This window comes from Patiria miniata, unplaced genomic scaffold (genome assembly GCF_015706575.1).
Source record: "Patiria miniata isolate m_02_andy unplaced genomic scaffold, ASM1570657v1 HiC_scaffold_30, whole genome shotgun sequence".
NCBI classification, from domain to species: domain Eukaryota; kingdom Metazoa; phylum Echinodermata; class Asteroidea; order Valvatida; family Asterinidae; genus Patiria; species Patiria miniata.
In genome coordinates, this window is record NW_024037070.1 from 330149 (window position 1) to 350980 (window position 20832).

Here is a 20832-nt window from a genome sequence, read left to right on the forward strand (position 1 = left end):
CAAAAGAGGGCGCTGCATAACTTTAACGGTTGTGTTTTTCGAACAACTGTTGTGCGTTGGTTCTCTCCTGTGCCACATGGGTTTTTCTCCGGGCCCTCCGGTTTTCCTCCCTCCGGAAAAATCAAACACTTTCGATCTCAGGCTGTGCTCCGTGGTCATATATGGGTCGATGTGGCCGGCAGCCATAGGCGCCTTTACGTGCCAGCGGCCCGACCACGTTGTAGCGGTGTCCTTCGCAATTCAGCATACCAGCTGCGAGTAAGGATGATTAGCCTCCCAAATTATTATTATTATTATTATATCATAGACATATAATAAAACCTAGACACGACATTGTCTGCTTTTACGTTGTGAATTCTGTGAGCAAAATAGGCTGCGTCACGCGGCCTGGTGCGATGCATGAATTATCATGTGGCTTTGATTTACGCGCAAACGGATTCCAAATAACACACGCAGTGAAACCGCTCTCGTCATGGGCGTCGGTGCGACGCGACGCGTCAAGCCAATAATGAGCATTCGCGTAATTAACATTATTCTATACGCGTAGCATTTTGCTCACAGGCGCAATAGCAAATGTCGTGTCTAGGTTTTATTATATGTCTATGGTTTATATGTCTGTGGTTGTACCACAGACGTACATTCAAACAAATGCTGTGGGTTGTACGCAGGCTAGGCAAGGCAGCGTAAACGAGTGGCACAGGGCCTGATCTTGCACAGGAAATTTATCTTTTTGCGTTGCCAAAACACCTTGGCGATTTGTTTTATCCAGTTCACCAGGCGTTAAAGGGAATATACAACATTTGCAAACATCAAAAAACAAAACTACCAATTTTTTTACGAAATACCTTACTAGGATGTTGGTAAATGACAGTCTAAAGCATCCTGTAAAATTATGGCACCATGTGTGAAGTCATTTTCAAGAAAAGTGGTATTTTGTAAAAAAAAAATCCAACGGTGGTCGGCCGACCACCGTTGGAAAAACCTAACTATTTTTCAACTACTGCTCCAAATTTATCAGTTTTTTTCAGTCCAAATTTTGTTTGCTATTGGTTACATGTTCATGAACGGGTGCAGGCCAATTAGACTGGTTCCATTACCTTACAATTTTCCGGCATCTATAAATTGATCCATTTCATCTTTAGTGGAGTCAGGGAACAAGACTACTTGAACATTTTTATTTTTCTTGGTTTTTGCAGCATTTTAGAACACAAAACTTCAAACATGTCTAACAATATTTTTGATTTGTTATACTAACCCATCAAAATAGTTCATTTCTGAAAATTACAGCAATAGCCAATGATATACATTCCCTTTAAGAACATTCTGCGGAGTTGTATAACAAGGACGATAAAAAAATATTGTGCCTTTCTGTACTTTTAATGAATGTAATAAATATTCATGTTTTCCAAAACTTGCAAATTTTCCCTCACCGTGTCTGCTAAATGGTACGGTACCGTCTATATTTTAACATAATTTTTTAATAGTGTTCTGCTCATGAAAGTTCCATTATCTGGTTCCCATTCTACAGCTGCAAACGCAAAATAACGTCGAAGGACGATATTAATTCCAGTGTGAAATCGTAAAAACTTTTACGCGATCAAAATACTCAGCGCGTTAAAAAAAATACAACGGCACACCGTGTAAAGTGAATGGCGCCCCCATGCGCCAAGATAATGTGGTGTAATTCAGAACGATGACCATTCAGGTATTGACACTTGCGAGTTGGGAACAATAGTTATCATACATGTAAATATCCTCGCCATTTCTGGTATTCTTTTTAATTGTTGACTTGTTTTGGAAATAAAATGAATTACAATAGTAAAGCATGTGCATACATTTGTTTTGTTTTGTTTGATTAATTAATAGAAAATTCTTACTTAACAGTCAGTCTTCACAAATGTGCATATTTTAAAGTCTTATATCTACAGAACTATTAAGTTTGATTGGGTTGAAACTCAGTATGAAGGTAGACCGGGATGTGTTATAGGTAAAAATTTAGGTGACGTCATCGTGCGATTTTATATGCATTTCTTAAGTTTTGGACCTTTAAGCCATATCTCACGAACGCAACATCCAAAATTTAAAAAAAAAAAAAATTTATTCGGTTTGTTAGGTAATAGGTAAATGCACACATTTTTGAGAAATGTGTGACCTCATCATGACGTCATCAAAAATGCGATTTTTGAAAACACATATAAGGGAAAGTCCGATTGTCATGAAACTTAGTGGATAGCTAGATAATGGTACTAGTATGAAAAAATTCGAAAGGACGTCACCATGATGTCATTGTTTGATTTTTTTTTTTTTTTAATATTTACAATGTCATTCTGCTTCCAAAATGTAACACTTTCCTTCACCTGATTGACTTTAAACTTGGTACAAACCAAGGCTACAATGCAAAAAAAATGTGCATTGACACGTATTGTCAAGATGACGTCATCGTAGGGCATGTGACGTCATCATAAAGGGTCACTTTTCAGAGTCTCATATTGAGAAAACTATCAGTCCCAATGGGTCAAAATTCCGTATGAACGTTGTCCGATACATCTGATTTAATATGGACTTTTTTCTTTTTGACGATAATATATCTCAAAGACGCTACATGCTAAATTTAAACATTCTTGTACTGTACATTTGAAACGTACATGCATAGTCAGGGACGTGTTTTTGATTTTTAAAAATTATAATGCGGAAAAGCCCTATGTTCTGTTGCAAACAGACATAAATCTCTAGTTCCTATTGCTTATTTGCTATCATGCTTCAAATTCAAAATGGCAGCCAATATGGTGGCAAATATGGCGGCAAATATGGCCGCCTTATTGGTAAAAAAATATTAAAAAGTCACATGTCAGCCAAATAATGTGATACAAGCATCAATGAAATTGTTAGTTACAGTCGACTCTCGTTAGTGCAAACTCTGTGAATACAAAATTCTGGTTATAACAAACATAAAGCCTTGCTCCCGACTGCATTTATGTGCACAATGAATGGGACTGATGTTCCTCATAATACAAAATTCTGATATAACAACAATTTGGCTAGGTCTGAACTAGTTTGTTATAACGAGACTCGACTGTATATGGTTTTACCCTCGCAAATTCATTGTTGGTATCTCTTCATTGCTATCATGCTTCAAATTCAAATGGTCGCCCAATATGGCGGCAAATATGGCTACCCATATGGCCGCCTAATTGGTTAAAAAAATTAGAAAAACGTCAAATATCAGCCAAATATTGTGCTCTCTAGGAGGTAGAATTTCCTGGATGGGTACATCTAATTCTACCTCCATGATCTGACCTCTTCCACTGCGCTGCCATGTACTGGCCCTTTGAGACTGGTATGATCCTCAGCCAGTACTTAAGCCCCTCAGTCACTCAATGAACAACCTACTGGTATGCAGCCTGCCAGCCTCCAAAGTTAAACAAAGAGTTCTAAGCGGATTCGTGTCTATTGTGTAAACATGGCGTTAACAACTTTCCAGACTCTGTCTTTCCATAGATGGATGGCTGGCATATATTTATTCATTACATTTCGTTTAGCATATTACCTAACAGTTTGGTTTCCATGAAAGTAAAATTTACCAAAAGAAGAAGCAGAAAGTAACTCCTAATTATTTATCATAACCATTTGCCTGTACATGTAACTGCCTCCCAAGGAAAGTGGTCAGTTAATTTCTATAGCAGTCGCCCACTTAAGGCCTTTTGTTGACCGTGGAGGATTAAGCGGATTAAATAATACTCATTGTTGGGTCCCTGATGTTGGACCTGCAATTATCAGGCATCAACACAATAGATCGCCTATAGTGAGTGGGTGCCTCAGCCAGAGTCTGGCTGGTTGCTCGGCCGGTTTGAAGAGGATTAAACTAACTGGCCGTGCTACCGGCTGGCCTGTACTTAAACCGGCCAGTGATGGAAGCCCGGCCTTACTACCGTCACTTAGACCACCATCTTCAATTTGAAACATGTTTGCAAGTAAGACAAATCCAGATATGCAATGCAGTCTCAAGTACATCATCTCAACTTTCACTGATATATATCATTTACATCTATGGCCAATATATGGCTATTCTCAAATTTGACCATTTTTGGCAGCCATATTGGCAGCCATCTTGAATTTGGTTCACGGTAGCAAAACGAAAGAATTTGTAAAGGTTAAGAGCATGTATCTAATATTTAAATGTATGCATTTATCATATTATTTGGCTAATATATATCATGTTTCTCACATTTGACCGCTGTTGGAGGCCATATTTGCGGCCATCCTGGCCGCCATCTTGAATTTCAAGCATAATAGCAAAAAATGGGATACCAGAAATGAATTTGCGAGGGTAAAAACACGTAACTAACAAGTTAATTGATGCTTTCATCACACTATTTGGCTGATATATGATTTTTTCCTTTTTTTTTAAAACCATTTTGGCGGCCATATTGGCCGCCATCTTAGCCGCCATCATACATTTTAAGCATGATAGCAAAAAAGCGATACCAGAAATGAATTTGTGAGGGTCAAAAACATATAACTAACAATTTCATTTATGATTTTATCATATTATTAGGCTGATATATGACTTTTTCAATTTTTTTTACAAATATGGCGGCCATATTGGCCAGCAAATTGACCGCCATCTTAAAATTGAAGCATGATACTTGATAGCAAAACAAGGATACCAGGAATGAGTTTTTTGAGGGTCTAAAACATATAACTAACCATTTTATGTATGCTTTTCAGGTTACATAATTTGGCAAATATTGTCATCGGTTTCACGAAGGGACGGGCATGTGGATTTTGAAGAAAAACCGTTTTCGAGATAATCGCAACAGAAGTTTCTCCGTTTTTAAAACTGCAAAAACTACTACTTTGCAACAACTTTATGCAATAAGAAAACCATGACGTAATTCTTTGATAGGTAAACTTTAATTTGAACCCATTAATTATAATTAATAAAGTGGTTAATCAGCCAAAATTAATTAGTAAAGATGCCCGTCCCTTCGTGAAATCGAAAATCTCACTGTTCCACATTTACGCCCTTCTTGTTTAATGTGCTTTTCCATAGGGAAGGGCGCGCGTGTTCAATTACGCGCGCGCAGCTGAGAATGTAACAAAGATGCCCGTCCCTTTGTGAAATCGAAAATCTCCTGTTGACCTACTTTTACGCCTCTCCGTGCAATACGTTTTGTACGTGTTCAAGGGGCAGGCATGTTCGCGTCTCTTCGTGAAATCGCAAAATGCAATTATCGAGATGACTGCCCCTGGCGTCATTAATGTTCAGGAATTAATGATGTTTTGCGTACGGAAACATGTCAGAATGCTTGAGTACCATGTTTTAAAGCAAAATAGTGAAAAAAAACTTGAAATCGAAAAAATTGTCAATTTTGACATGCCTGTCCCTTCGTGAAACCGCTGACGATAAATGCTTTTTTCCCCAGTTTTTACCATTTTTGGCGGCCATATTGGCCGCCATTTTGGATATCTCCTTCGCATCGTATTTTTTTTACTGTTAACATTCAAAATGTGTTTTAGGACCCTAAATTAAAGGCACCCCAAAAAAGTGGTGAAAGTTAGTTTTTTTGGGGGGGGGGGTGTACGAGGGTCCCCCATACATACTTCCCTACAAGATTTTGTACAGTATTTTCCAACTTGTAATGGAATTCATGAGAAGTAAAAAAAAAAAGAGGAAAACACCGGATCAGAGGAAAAGTTACATGTCTGTAATGCAAATTTTCGTATTCATGAGCAAAACGAAACTGTGATATCATTCCAGGGAGAAACCTCAATGTTACAGCTAATTCAGCACAAAATGTTGCTAGAATTTTGGGTATTTTCCTGTCGTAAATGTTCTTTTCTTGGGTGATTTGTTGCGTCAATAACTCATTGGCAGTCAGCCAATGACCACAGCTTCCTCCAAATGTTTTCAATGAACAAATTTTGGGTTAACAATTTGAACAGACTACCCTTAAACCGAACAGTGTCTTCCTGAAATGACATCACAGCAACAGTGCCCCCGGTAGTCCGGAAAACCATGAAAAATGTTTAAATGCTGAATGAAGTACACTTTTCAATAAAATTAACCAAAAAGGGATGTCAAATAGTTTTCATACCATTTAAGAGGAGTATTAAGTTGCACAAATTGATCTCCAAAGAACATTTCATCGCATGGACCCTTTAAGGGGTCGTACATGTAGGATCATATAATTACCCAGCAAGGGATGTACCGACTTAAAAAAAAAAGATTCAAAGTGAAGATAGGGGATGTTCCATTTGTCAGAAACACCTGTTAAATTTATTGTCCCGGAAATGGTATCATTTGCAAGAAAATAATCATTAATCATGCGCCCACTTGTTTCTGTGTGTCAGCAATGGAATCCAGGTACAAGACAAAAAATATGTGTGTTGGTACGTTTCCTATGTTTTCTCAAGTGTACAGTAGCCACTGAGCTAAAAGTTTACAGGTTATTTACCTTAGGCTGTACTTGACATATGATCATTCTGCCTATAATAATAATAAATGCCCACTTTCAGCTTTACTGTTGGACATGGAGACTGCAATATTTGCATGCCTTTGTGTTTTTATGGGCTTACATAGGTGGTATGCATGAAAAAAACTTTGGGTGTTGGTGGGTGAAAAGGTTGTTGGTTATGGGGTGCAATTACAACATGTTGTCAAAAGTCTACAATGTTTCGAGCAATTTATGTAATTTTACATTATTTAAGTTGAAGGTAGATCAAGGGGGTTGAACGGGAGTGTGCCCCACCCCATTTAAAAAAAAATTAATTTAGTTATTTTTGTGTACAATCATACGGCTGTTTCGGTAATTTGTTATTGTATGTTTATGTCATGTAAGACTGATAGGACAACATGTGCAGTAGAGTGATCAGGACCAATACAGTGCTGTACATATTGGCCTTCAAAATATGCACTTTTAATGTGACATCACGTCATGTGATGACGTCATTGTGACGTCGCTCTTAATTATTTTCATCTATAACACATCCTGGTTTAGGTACATACCAAGTTTCAACCCAATTAGACCTGTAGTTCTGTAGAAATTGGTCTTCAAAATTTGCACTTTTAATGTGACGTCACATGTCAAGTGATGACGTCATCAGGACGTCACTTGAATTTTCATGTATAAACACACACCGGTCTGGGTACATATCACGTTTGAACCCAATCAGACCTGTAGTTCTGTAGATATTTACCTTCAATTATGCATTTTAGTCTTTTAATGTGATGTCACATGTCACGTGATGACGTCATAGTGACGTCACTTCAATTTTCATCTTTAACACATCCTGGTCTAGGTACATACCAAGTTTCAAACAAGTCAGACCTTGGTTATGGAGATATACATGTAGGCCTTCAAAATATGCACTTTTAATGTGATGTCGCAGGTCATGTGATGACGTCATGATGACGTCAGTGTTCGGCACACATTTTCGGATACTGGTCTAAGTATGTGCCGAGTTAAAAGGCAGTCAGATTGATTTTAGTGGCCAAAGTGCCGGGAACAAAAATCGTGTACAAATACTGATGGCAAAATGACTGAAAAAGAAAACTAGAGCTATGCCTGTTTGATGAACAGGACATCTATAGGCTTTTCTGCATTTTTTTCAACATAGGAAATATGATAAAATAACAAAACAATTGGGTCATGACTTCTGTAATGAATGTGTGCATTCATTATTTAACTGTGCCACTTATAATTATGCATAGCGCCCTCTATTGTCTAGAGCATATTGTAGAGATATGCATATTCATGTTGTTCATGTACAGCGCATGCGCGCTAGGGACTCAGGGCAATAAAGCTACCAGCCCTAGACTCATGGAGGTCCACAAACAAGCCGTGTCCGTCTCACCTTATTTCACCATCACAACATGGTGGCAGCGGTGAAAAAGGACCGAGATAGCATTTAACACCTACGCACGAGCAAACCACGCGGTTTCTGCGGTGTGCATTGCATCATATGCACAGTGCGTTGTATAGTACTCAACACTGCAACAACGAGACCATGCTTTCACACGTACGCACAGCGTGCGCGACGACACGTTGACGTGCCGCCATTGCATGTACTGTGGTGCTCATCACGGCTGTACAGAGACACGTTCCGGCCAGACATCCAGCCCCCTACCCGGTCACAACTTCCCCACATCAACCGACGACACCCCTCGACTGCCAGTAAAGGGCGAGACAAGGTGATAGCAGCAGAATTTGGACATAGCCATCGCATTAACCTACACATTCTGCCGAAACGACTTCGGAATTTCCAGCGTGTGCTGATCAGCTGCACTCTATCCATTTCGTGAGAAAATCATCGGGCCGATTTTCCGGACTGTACCCGTTTTCTGCAAGTATCAGCGGAGCGCTTGCAACAGGTGACCATCAGCAGTTTGAAAAGGGATCTCAAGCAAGAACTTTTACAGGCAAGAACTGCAACATTAAGACCTTGGAACTTTTGCTCATCACACATGAACTGTCATAAACGGTCCATCATTCATAGACATTGTTGGTTTACAATAACAATACTGTGTGTTTACATTATATGCATGTAAGATCGCCATCAGTTTGACCAGTGTTCATTTACAGTGCACACATTGTTTCATATTTTGTAACAATTGTTTATACTCGTGTGCTCAAAGAGTAATTGCATAGGCCTCCAACTTAGGTTTGTTGATGTATATTTGCCTGATTGCATTGTGCTTTGTGTCGTGCATAACTATGGCGAAATTCCCAGAGATGAACTGGGCTACAAAAGATGTGGGTGAAGAATTCAAGTTGTTCAAACAAAGGCTTGTTCTGTGCATGAAGGACAATGATGTAAACCAGGCAGATAAACAGGCACTAAAGATTAAAATAGCTGTTGGGACCGAAGGGCTAAAACGCCTTAATGCCTCATCAGGACTGTCCGAAGCAGACCAAGAAGACCCAGAAAAATGTGGGCGCTGTTTGAAAGTCAATTGAAAATCAGTGTGAATTTCCGAATCCATAGATTAGAACTTATGAGATACAAACAAAGGCTTGATGAAAAGATTGACAATTTCGTTAACAGATGCAGGGACAAGGCTAAAGATTGCGATTTTGCACCCGCAGAGCTCGATGAGCGCGTTGTTGAGCTGGTCATAGCTTTGACTCCCCTTGACGCATTCCGCCACAGTCTTTTCGAGAAACCGCGAGGCTACTCGATAGAAGTGATGCTAGAAGAGGGACGCCGCCATGAAGCTGTCGCGGCAAGCAAGCAATGCCTCGAGTTGCTTTCGGATAACTCAGCACGCAAAGCTGCAAACGATTCTGCATCAGTAGATGCCATGCGTTCGATGCGTTGTTCGCAAACACTGCGGCCTATCGCACTAACCCCGCAGCTGTCCCGCATATCATGATACGTGTAAATCATGCAGGATCAAGGGCCACTGGGCAAGATTTTGCCGAAAAGCGAATCGCGATTAATAAAGCCGTCGACCCAGCAGATCACGAAGCAAGCACCGCCGCCAAGCGCGTAGCACATCTAGGTCACAAAGACCCCGCAAGAAATCGCCGAACCGTGGTAGTTCCAGGGCCAATGACTACAAGAATGACCAACGGGAGCAGCAAGACCTCATTAACGACGATGACCTGACCCTACCGGGTGACACATTTAACTCCATCACTGTGTCCAACATGTGTGTCACTCTGAGACAGCTGCAAGGGCCTACCGAAGTCTTCACTACACTAGACGTCGTTTGCCCAGATCGACTCGGAAGACACTTCCTGAAAGTCAAAGTGGACGCAGGAGCCAGCGCCAATACACTACCAGTCCGTACGATGCAACAAATCTACGGTAGCCGATGGACGTCACTAGCCTCACCAACCGACACGCAACTCACTGCGTATAACGGTTCTAGATACTAGAATAACCTGCCATGGATACATACACCTGATGTGTAGTTACAAGGGTGGCGATTGGTCCCGGGAGAAATTCTTCATAGTTGATGTACCCGGTCCTGCCGTTGCTGGCCTGCCGATGAGCAGAAAGCTACGACTAGTAACGATACATGCAGTATCTTCCAGCCACAACACACACTCGATGCCTCAACCAGTAGTTACAGGCACACCTCTCATCAAGACGCACCGCATCCAAGGCATTGGCAATCTTCAGAAGTTGTACCCAACACAGTTTGACACACTAGGCAACTTCAAATCACAAGCACATCTCCATCTGAAAGAAGACGCCCACCCCAGCATAGACCCACCTCGCAAGTGTAGCGTACACCTTAAACCCAAACTTCAGGCTGAATTGGATAAGATGGAACGTGACGGTGTCATCCGTAGAGTTACACACCACACCGACTTGTGCAGCTCCCTGACGACAAGCGTAAAAAAGGATGGTTCACTCCGACTCTGTCTGGACCCAAAGCGTCTGAACGACAACCTCAAGCGGTGTCCTCACAAAATACCTAAGTTAGAGGAGCTGAATCCCGCATTCTCTCAAGTGATGTTTTTCTCAAAGCTTGACGCTAAGGCTGGCTACTGGTCTGTCCACTTGGACGATGCATCCAAAGAGCTGACAACGTTCCGCACACCCTTCGGGCGATATTGTTTTCGTCGACTTCCATTCGGTCTTTCGGTAAGCCAAGACATATTTCAGCAGTGCATGGATAGCATCATTAGCAAGGTACCAGGCTGTGTTGGCATCGCTGAGAGTGAGCACGATGCCAATCTCCTTCACCTCATGGAGACAGCCACACGCAAAGGCCTCGTCTTCAATAGTAGCAAATGCCATATCAAGACGAAGCAGATCAACTTCTTTGGCTCCCTATACTCAGCTAGTGGTATTCATCCTGACCCTGGCAGAGTTGCCAACATACATGCCATGCCAACTCCGCCAGACGAAGAAGACCTGCAGAGGTTCCTCGGCATCGTCAACTTCGTGTCTTCATACATTTCCAACTGTGCCAACAAAGCCGCACCCTTGCGAAACCTACTGCGGAAGGATATCCCGTTCATATGGCAAGATGACCACCAGGCTGCATTTTTTGCACTCAAGCACTCCATCACAGCCAAGTCATGCCTTCAGTGTTATGACCCAAAGCTGAAGACCACCCTCGAGGTTGACACCTCTCAGAAAGGCCTCGGTGCCTGCCTCATCCAAGATGGAAAGCCAGTGGCATTCGCATCTAAGAGCCTGTCGACTTCCCAATCCAACTACTCCAACATCGAATGGGAAACTCTTGCCCTGGTTTTTGGTGTAATCAAGTTCCACACATACCTTTTCGGTTGCCGCTTTTGGTGCTCGACGACCACAAGCCGCTTGTGACCATATGGAACAAACCACTAACCAGTGCCCCACTACGTCTGCAAAGACTACTAATCAAAGTGCAAGGGTACCAGTTTGACTTTGAGTACAAGCCAGGCAGCACCATGGTGATAGCCGATGCACTGAGCAGACTCCCTAATCCGACTGATCATGATGACGTACCCCAAGATGTTGCCGTCGACGTTCACAGCATTGAACAGCAGATAAGCACCCAGCAACTAGACTTGGTGCACTTTGGCGCAGCCAAGCAGGACGCCCTCCAACGCGAGACGGTCAAGGACCCAGTCCTCAGAGAGCTATAGAGATTCATATACGCTGGCTGGCCTGAATCAATCAAGGATGTACCTCGAGACATCCGTCCATATTGGTCATTCAGAGATGAACTAGGGCTGGCCTCTGGTGTCATATTCAAGGGTCGTCAAGTAGTCATACCTGAATCAATGAGACAAGACATCCTCGCCCAACTCCACATTTGTCATCTCGGCATCGAAAAGACGAGACGCTTAGCTCGCAACTCAGTCTACTGGCCGAACATCAATGACCACGTCAATCAACTAGTCAAATCATGCCAATCATGCAAAGTGCATCAAAGCCGCCAACGGAAGGAACCACTCCAACCTCATGATGTACCTCTCACACCATGGTGGTGCACAAACTATCTAACACGTCAAGCTCATCTGTCGCTCTAAAAACAGCAGCAACGTTCAGTATCTTTGGCGTGTCAAAGGAGATAGTCTCCGACAACGGTCCACAATTTGTTGGACAACCATACAAAACCATGTGTGAGGAATGGTCGGTCACCCATGTTGTCATGTATTTACGTGGGTTATTCCGGGGAAATAATGTCAACAATGATACTGGGGGCTGCCATATTGGAAAGGTGATTTATTATGCTCACGTGACCTGACGTCATAACTGAGTTGATTATCAATGGGCGCATAAGTGATATAGTTCCAACATACAGTTCCGGTCATGCACAATACATTACACTTCCTCCTCACTATTCAGATGATTATTTAAATGTTAAGCAAACTCCATATCATGTTTTTATGTAAGCTTGTGAAGTGGCTGATAAATAATGCTGATGCAAGTAGCACTAAGCAGTTCAACAAGTTTTGCGAATAAATGCCGCATAATATGTGAGATAATAAACATTAATATAATGTCTATTTTGCATATATCCTGGATGAAATGGCAATTTTCATTTTTCATTGCAAACGCTTAACACAACACTTTTTTGTTCTCTTTTCTAAACTATCTACTTAACATGCTGGTCTCTAGACTTATAGAGAAAGTGCAAATACAACTTTAAGAATTAAACCTTTTAAACATAATGGTTGTACGTGTGTTTCAAGACGGTTTGTCTTTTAGACAGTCACAGATTGAGTTTATCTGGGGGTTTGCGATTGCGAGATGGGTAGCGGCGTTCCACTACTTTTGGGCTTGCTGGCAAGGGTGGTTCTGCTGGAGTGAGTGTTTCGCTAGGCACTGCTTGTTCTGGCGTAGCGGTTAATGATGCAGGGATGACTGGGTCTGGTTGAAGTATCTCTGGGACTGCATCATGTGGTGTGTTCAGATCAGGTGGTTTTCCGGTGTCAGAGTCGATGAGTTGGTCAACATGTCGGCACCAAATCATGTTTGGCCCAACACAAACTTGGTAGGACAGTGGACCAGATCGCGCATGTATGACTCCTGGGATCCATTTCTGCTTACCGCGGTAGTCGCGAACAGAGACTGTCTGGCCAATGTGAAACTCTCGGGTCACACTAGCAGACTTGTGAGATGTTGCTTGATCCACCTGCTTACTGCTAACATGGTTGCGAATGTTGGGTTTCAGAATGTCCAATCGCGAACGAAGGTTGCGTCCCATGAACAGTGTAGCGGGGGACTGTCCAGTCGTAGAGTGAGGAGCATTCCTGTATGCCAACAGGAAACTAGCCAGTTTGGCAGATGTGGTTCCTTTCTCCCCTGTCATTGATTTCATGGCTTGCTTGAATGTCTACACAAACCGTTCAGCGAGGCCATTTGTTGCGGGATGATATGGGGCAGATGTGATGTGTTTCACACCGTTGCGCTTGAGGAACATCTGAAATTCATCAGATGTAAACTGGGGTGCGTTATCACTCACGAGTTGCTCCGGAACTCCATTTCTCGCGAAGATGGCTCTCAGAATATCAATGGTGTGAGAAGAATCGGAGGATTTGGTGCTTACCACTTCTGGCCATTTGGAGTGTGCATCCACTACGATCAAAAACATTTGACCGAGGAACGGTCCAGCATAGTCAATGTGGATACGTTGCCATGGAGACATGGGCCATTCCCATGTGTGAAGTGGTGCTGACTTAGGGTTGTGCTGGACTAGCTGGCATCCAGAACAACCTTTGGCAAGTTTTTCAATGTCACTGTCGATGCCAGGCCACCACATGTAACCGCGTGCGAGGGTTTTCATTTTGACAACCCCCAGGTGACCTTCATGTAGCTCGATGAGGACCTTGTCGCGTAGCTTGGCTGGCACTACAACGCGTAATCCCCACATGAGGCATCCGTTGTGTACGGAAAGTTCATGCCTACGTGCGTGGAATGGATTCAGTTCAGAGTCGTGGGAGTGAGGCCAGCCCTTCATAGTGTACTCGTAAGCTTTGGCGAGTACGACATCGCGAGCAGTTTCCTTGCGTATTTGGGCACTGGTGACTGGCAATGTGTCGAATTGCGACAAGTGTAGGATATCATCTGGGTCAGTGTGCTCTACCCTGACCTCAGGAAGTGGCATTCGCGAAAGTCCATCCGCGTTACAGTGTTTGGTGGTACTCTTGTACTCAATTTCGTAGTCGTAGCTGGCAAGGAATACAGCGTAGCGAACCATGCGAGAAGCTGTCATTGCAGGGATGCTCTTAGCGGGATGAAATATTGACGTGAGCGGTTGGTGATCAGTCACCAATGTGAACTTCCGCCCACACAGATAGTTGTTGAATTTCTTGACACCCCACACGAGGGCTAAGGCTTCCTTGTCGATTTGCGAGTAGTTTCGCTCAGCGGATGACAATGTTCGCGAAGCATATGCGATTGGTCGCTCCGTGTTGTCGGGCATTACGTGGGACATGACGGAGCCCAGCCCGTACGGTGATGCATCGCAAGCTAATTTGACTGGCAACTTTGGGTCGTAGTGGGTCAAGACTTCCTCAGATGTGATCAGAGTTTTTGCCTGCTCGAATGCTGTCTCACATTCTGTAGACCACGCCCATTTGTGATTTTTCTCCAAGAGCTGGTGAAGTGGGTGTAGAACAGTGGAGAGGTTAGGCAAGAATCTGTGGTAGTAGTTGATGAGTCCGAGGAAGGAACGAACCTGCCCAACATTAGTAGGTCGGGGTGCGTTCTTGACCGCGTTGATCTTGTCCTGCGTCTTTGTAGTCCCCGTGCGTCAATTTCATGACCACAGAAGACTACCTTGCTCTTGAAGAACTCGCACTTGGATATGTTGAGACGCAGTCCTCGATCGCGCAACACAGATAGAACTTTCTCCAGATTACGAAGATGTTCTGTGTTATCGCGACCGGTGATGAGCATATCATCCAGAATGCACTGCACACCTGGAATGCCCTGGATGATTTGCTCCATTGTCCGTTGCCATATTGCGGGTGCTGATGCTACTCCGAAGGCAAGTCGATTCATTTTGAACAGTCCCTTGTGAGTGTTGAGAGTGAGTAGCTTGCTTGACTCCTCGTCCATTACCATATGTAAGTATGCTTGTTTGAGGTCAAGCTTACTGAAGTGCTGTCCGCCTGCCAGGGTGGCGAACACGTCGTCGATCTTGGGCAAGGGGTAATGGTCAACATGCAAGTTGGCGTTAACAGTCACTTTGAAGTCACCGCAAATTCTTACCCCACCATTTTTCTTTGGAACGGGCACTATGGGTGTGGCCCATTCACTAGTCTCTACTGGTGAGATAATGTTCTGCTGTTGAAGCTTGGCGAGCTCAGCTTCAACTTGGGGTCTCAGTGCATATGGCACTTGTCTTGCCTTGAGGAACACTGGGTGAGCATTATCTTTGAGAGTCAATTTTGCTCGTATGTCTGTGCGTTCCCCAATTTCGTCCTTGAAGAGTTCAGGATACGAGTCTAACAAGGCTTGTAACTTAGCCTCCATGTTCACTGGCGGATGCTCAGATGATATGGCGAAAATGCTCGGCCAGTCCAGTTTGAAGTGGGCGAGCCAATCGCGACCAAACAATGCTGGCCCACCGCGTTGAACAACATACAACAGTCCGGTGTGTCGTTGTTCCTGGTAGCAGATGTCCACTTGCAGACAACCAACTGGTGATACCTTTTCACCAGTGTAGGTCTGCAATTTGACTGGAGTTGACTCGAGTTTCGAATTCGCGAAATGTCGCTGGTAGTCTGCCTTGGAGATTACAGATACAGCCGAACCTGTGTCAAGTTCCATGCGAATATTTGTGCCATTAATCGATGGGGTCAACCAGATCGTGCTATCTTTGCGATGATCCAGATTGTTGACTCCGAGTCGACCGACGTAGGTCATGTCGTCGTCGCTACTGGCTTCCTCGACTGATTTCATGTGTTTCGCCTTCGCTTTTCCTCCTTGTGGTCGGCCTTTGCGAGAGTTACGTGGGCGACTAGCCTGTTGTGGACTAGCACTCGAGCGGCAGACTGGTCGGATGTGACCTTTCTTGTTGCATCCATGACACGTAGCGTCTTTGAAGTGACACTGGTTGGGAGAATGACCAGATTTCCCACAGCGATAGCATGTCGATGTTGAAGTTGGTTGCGGTTTGGCTGCGAATTTGTGGACCGAAGTCTCTGGTTTCAGCTGTTGTTGAAATTCAACTGCGTCTTTAGCAGCAGCTTCCATAGCTGTAGCTATCTCAATCGCTTTCTTGAATGTGAGCTTAGCTTCAGCGAGTAGACGTTTAGTGATGTTGCCAGCCCGCAGACCACACACTAGACGATCACGAAGTGCGTCATTGAGATAACTCCCAAATTCGCAATATTCTGTCAATCGTCTAAGTTCAGCGAGATATGCAGTAACTGATTCTCCCTCACGCTGATCACGCTTGTGAAAGCGAAACCTCTCTGCGATAACAAGCGGTTTGGGGGCGAGGTGTTTCCTCAGCACATCAACTAATTCTGTGTACGACTTGGTACTTGGCTTTTCAGGAGCAATCAGATTTTTCAACAATCCATAAGTCTTTGGGCCTATCAGACTGATAAATGCGATCGTCAGTGATTGCATTTGCGGCAAAATATTGATCTAGTCTTTCAATATATGTCGGCCAATCCTCCTCAGTACGATCGAATGGATCGATCCTGCCTATGAGCGAACCAGCCATGTTGCAGTCAAATACAGTACGTGTGTACGCTACACGAGTAGGCAAACTAACAACGGTAAGTCTATGTGTATATGTACGTACCGAACGCCGCGAAAACTAGACGGAAATTCCGCTCAAAATCACTGATTTGCAGCTCTCCCCGGCGAAGAAAACTACAAGTAGTCAATGACAGACAAGTTCTTGTTGCTAAATGTTAACAGTAAAACTCATCCTCGTCGCCAGTTGTCATGTATTTACGTGGGTTATTCCGGGAAAATAATGTCAACAATGATACTGGGGGCTGCCATATTGGAAAGGTGATTTATTATGCTCACGTGACCTGACGTCATAACTGAGTTGATTATCAATGGGCGCATAAGTGATATAGTTCCAACATACAGTTCCGGTCATGCACAATACATTACACATGTTACCTCCTCCCCTCGATACCCTCGCTCGAATGGGATGGCAGAGCGAACAGTCAGAACCGTGAAGTCCGTCATGAAAAAGTGCCACGAGACCCACCAGGATGTCAAGAAGGCATTGCTCAACCTATGAGCAACACCAATCGATGCTCATCTGCCCTCCCCGGCAGAAATCCTATTCGGACGACCAATCAGCACCACACTACCGAGCAACAACCCTATGGTTACCACCCAGAAACCGTTGGAGAACAACGACCGTCTGGCATCACGCAAGGACAGCATGAAAACCAACCATGACCAACATGCTGGCGATAATCTACCTCCCTTGTACGTCGGACAGAAAGTTCGCATATTGGACCAACTGAGCAAATCTTGGATTCCTGGAGAAGTGACCAAGGTCTGCAAAGAGCCCAGGTCCTATGAAGTCAAAACGCCCAATGAAACTACCATCCGGCGAAACCGATCGCATCTGCACGAACTGCATAGTAAGCCCATATTGCGCAAGCAGAACACGGCAACTGCAGCGGTTGAGCAACCAAAGCGTGTTCAGTTCAAACTACCTCCACGCACACTCTTCCCAACGCAAGGCTATGACCAGCACAAGGTTGAAAAACCCACTGATGGAACAAAAGTCCAAAAACCAAAAGCGAGGCCCAATGCCGCAGAAGATTTTCTGCAAAAGCCTAAAACTACACGATCTGGTCGGGTTGCCAAACTGCCAGCCAGATATGTTCAGACCTAACTTGTTTTATTACAAACTTCCATTGAAGCATCTGTTTCACCAAGTGTTTGTTCTTTATTGACCTTTAAATGTTATACTTCAGTGTTACGCAGTACAAGTGTTAGTTTGTTCCTGTTAAAGTGGACACTCTTCAATTACCAAGGGTAAATCATTTTTAAGCATACACCTTCATTAGTTCATATGCAAAATCAATATTTCAAAATGAGGGGGATGTAGAGATATGCATATTCATGTTGTTCATGTACAGCGCATGCGCGCTAGGGACTCAGGGCAATAAAGCTACCGTCTCACCTTATTTCACCATCACAACACATATAACCATGTGAGTGTGTAGTCCATGTAGGCAGCCATCTTGTTTAGACACAATACACTATTCTTAGCTAGCTGAAACATCTCAAGTGTGCTTTATATTCAATCCGATTCATCCGATCATTACATGGTGTCAGAAGTAAACTTTGACAAACCTCATTAAGCATGGATAACATCAGGCCCCCAGATGGACTCAGAATGGATGGACATAATGCTGAAAATTGGAGAAAATGGAAGCAGAGATCAGGTATGGAGAAGAAATTGATGCATGTGCAGTGCTGCACCTTGCTGCATGTCATTGGAGAAGAAGCACTTGAAGTGTACAATTCCTTCACATTTGACAGTGATGAGGATCGAGACAAGCTAGAAATGGGTGTTTACATAAATGTGGAGGCCAGTGTGTGACATTAGGGTCAAATTTTCAAAATAACCAAATTAAATTCAGCTTCACATGGTTTTGCAGTCTAGGGTCTATATTTTGTCAAAAACAAAACCATTTTTCTGTAACATGACCCTTTTTAGAGTAGCAACATGATAAACTAGCATCTGGGACACAAATTTCACCTGTAACAGTGACACCAAATTGTTAATTTCTTTTAGAGCTCTCACCAGGTTATTGTTCAGGTATGGTAAATACATGTTGCTTTTTAAGCAATTATTTGCAACACATATAAGTTAAAAACAACTTTAACACTATCCTTGTCCAACATTTGTTGAAAATCAAATATCAAGTTTTAGGAAATTTGACATATTATGATGATTACAAAAATGTAGCTCTCACTTGACATAAAATTATATTATTTTAAGACAAACACTCACTTGTTCTCTAACAGCAAGTTTGACAGCCAAAACTGCAACTATGAAGAGCAATGAAGATTTACAAACACCACTAGAAAGCATGTTATTGTAAGTAAAGCCTGGTGTTAACCAACATTTCACCTGTAACGCTGACACCAAATAGTCACTGTTACAGAGTGACAATCCTACAACTAACTAATAATAATAGTAATAAATGGTATCAAACCATTTAAACCTTTCTATTTAGTGATAAGCTTGATGGCTTCTACATCAGATACTTGTTTCTGAGACTGGAAGTTTAGTTTGTTATAATAATCATTTCACCTGTAATGCTTACACCAACACCAAAAACACTTTTATCACTTTTCTTCACTGTAGTTCTACTTTAACCTGTCCTATGCCAAAGTTTTCATTGTATTAAAAAACTTAGTCATTATTTTAGCTAAAAAGTCAATCATCAATCAAACAGGTGCTTTTGCTTCATTGTTTCAGCTGAAAAGAGGTATTTCACCTGTAACGGAGTCAGTGTTGACACCAAACCTTTATTGCCTCTTATTTCAAATTCTAAGAGAAGGATTCAAAATGTAATGACATCTATATTCCAAGCCAATCTCCAGGATATATTTTTAGTTAAACTTGTTGACAAATACAGTTTGACAAATTCAGAGTGCAGCTGCAAAGTATCACACTGTAACGTTTTTTGATGACACCAAATGGATCTGCCAATATTTAAAATTGGTAAATTTCTTGTACTTCTTTGAATTTCACTTGTGGTCTTCTTTAGTCTCTTTATTTAATAAAAGACTTCAATAATCACTTAAAATTTAGAATAGTTGACAGTTTCTACAAATATTATAATCAATGGTAAAGTTCACTCTGTAACAGGATTTGCTGACACCAAATGTTACAGAGTGATGGTATTTTTAGCGGGCATGTCAAAATGATACAAAGTTGCCGATGTACGAACATTGTGTTTAATATTAAGTTTTGGGTTATCATCAATCATTTAGAATTAAAAAGGACCAAATTTATCAATTGAAAAAATGAAAACTGTGCACCATTGGACAAGCTGTAAAAATGTCACGCAATTTTACCTAAAAATGTCATAATTCTGGCTAATTTTTGATCAAAATTATACAAATGCATTGTGGTGATTTAATTTTTTTATTTCAGTGGGTACATAGTGATATGGGCAATAAAGTAAAAACACAAATATTAGCAAGCTGGTTATTTTAACATGGAAATGGCCCTTGAAAGGAAAGAACATGTGCATTATACCACTGGCCTCCACATTTATGTAAACACCCAAATCCTCCTCAAGAAATTCACTGAATACTTTGAGCCACAAAGGAATGTGAGCTATGAGAGACATGTGTTTAATACACGCTTTCAAGCTCCAGGCGAGTCATATGATCAGTTTGTCACCGACCTAGAGAAAAGGCACAGACATGTTAGTTTGGGACATTACTTGATAGCCTTATCAAGGACAGAATTGTCGTTGGCATCCATGATGATGCAGCTAGAGCCAGACTACTTCGTGAGAAAGATTTGAATCTGCAAAGATAAAAAATGAGGTGACGTCATGATGACGTAATCGTGCGATTTTATGTGAATTTTTGAATTGTTGGACCTTTAAGCCGTATCTCACTAATGCAACATGCAAAATTCAAATTTCCTTTTGTATTTGGTTTGTTAGGTAATAGGTATATACACAATTTTTTTTAATTTGTGACGTCACGATGACATCATCAAAAACGCACATTTTCAAAACACATATAACAGAAGTTCCCATCGTCATGAAACTTTGTGGATAGTTAGATAATGTCACAAGAATGTTCAATTTGAAATGATGTCACCATGACGTTATCGGTTGATATTTGTATGATTTTTTACTATTTAAGATTTTATTCCGCTTACAAAATTTTACACCTTCTTTCAAGACCCTA

At 42.3% G+C, this 20832-nt stretch overlaps 2 protein-coding genes across 2 annotated transcripts; both read right to left on the reverse strand.

Moving 5' to 3' along the window:
* Positions 1 to 12664: 12664 nt before the first annotated feature.
* On the reverse strand, positions 12665 to 13273 carry LOC119739038 (uncharacterized protein K02A2.6-like). Its single transcript, XM_038213873.1, has one exon. It carries the CDS (start codon positions 13271 to 13273, stop codon positions 12665 to 12667), a length of 609 nt encoding a protein of 202 aa, XP_038069801.1.
* A 15-nt stretch (positions 13274 to 13288) lies between these two features.
* Positions 13289 to 17115, reverse strand: LOC119739039 (uncharacterized protein K02A2.6-like). Its single transcript, XM_038213874.1, has 3 exons — positions 17047 to 17115; positions 14734 to 16452; positions 13289 to 14551 (listed from the first exon to the last, which is right to left on the reverse strand). The coding sequence occupies exons 1-3, from the start codon at positions 17113 to 17115 to the stop codon at positions 13289 to 13291; spliced, it is 3051 nt and encodes a 1016-aa protein (XP_038069802.1).
* Positions 17116 to 20832: the final 3717 nt, after the last annotated feature.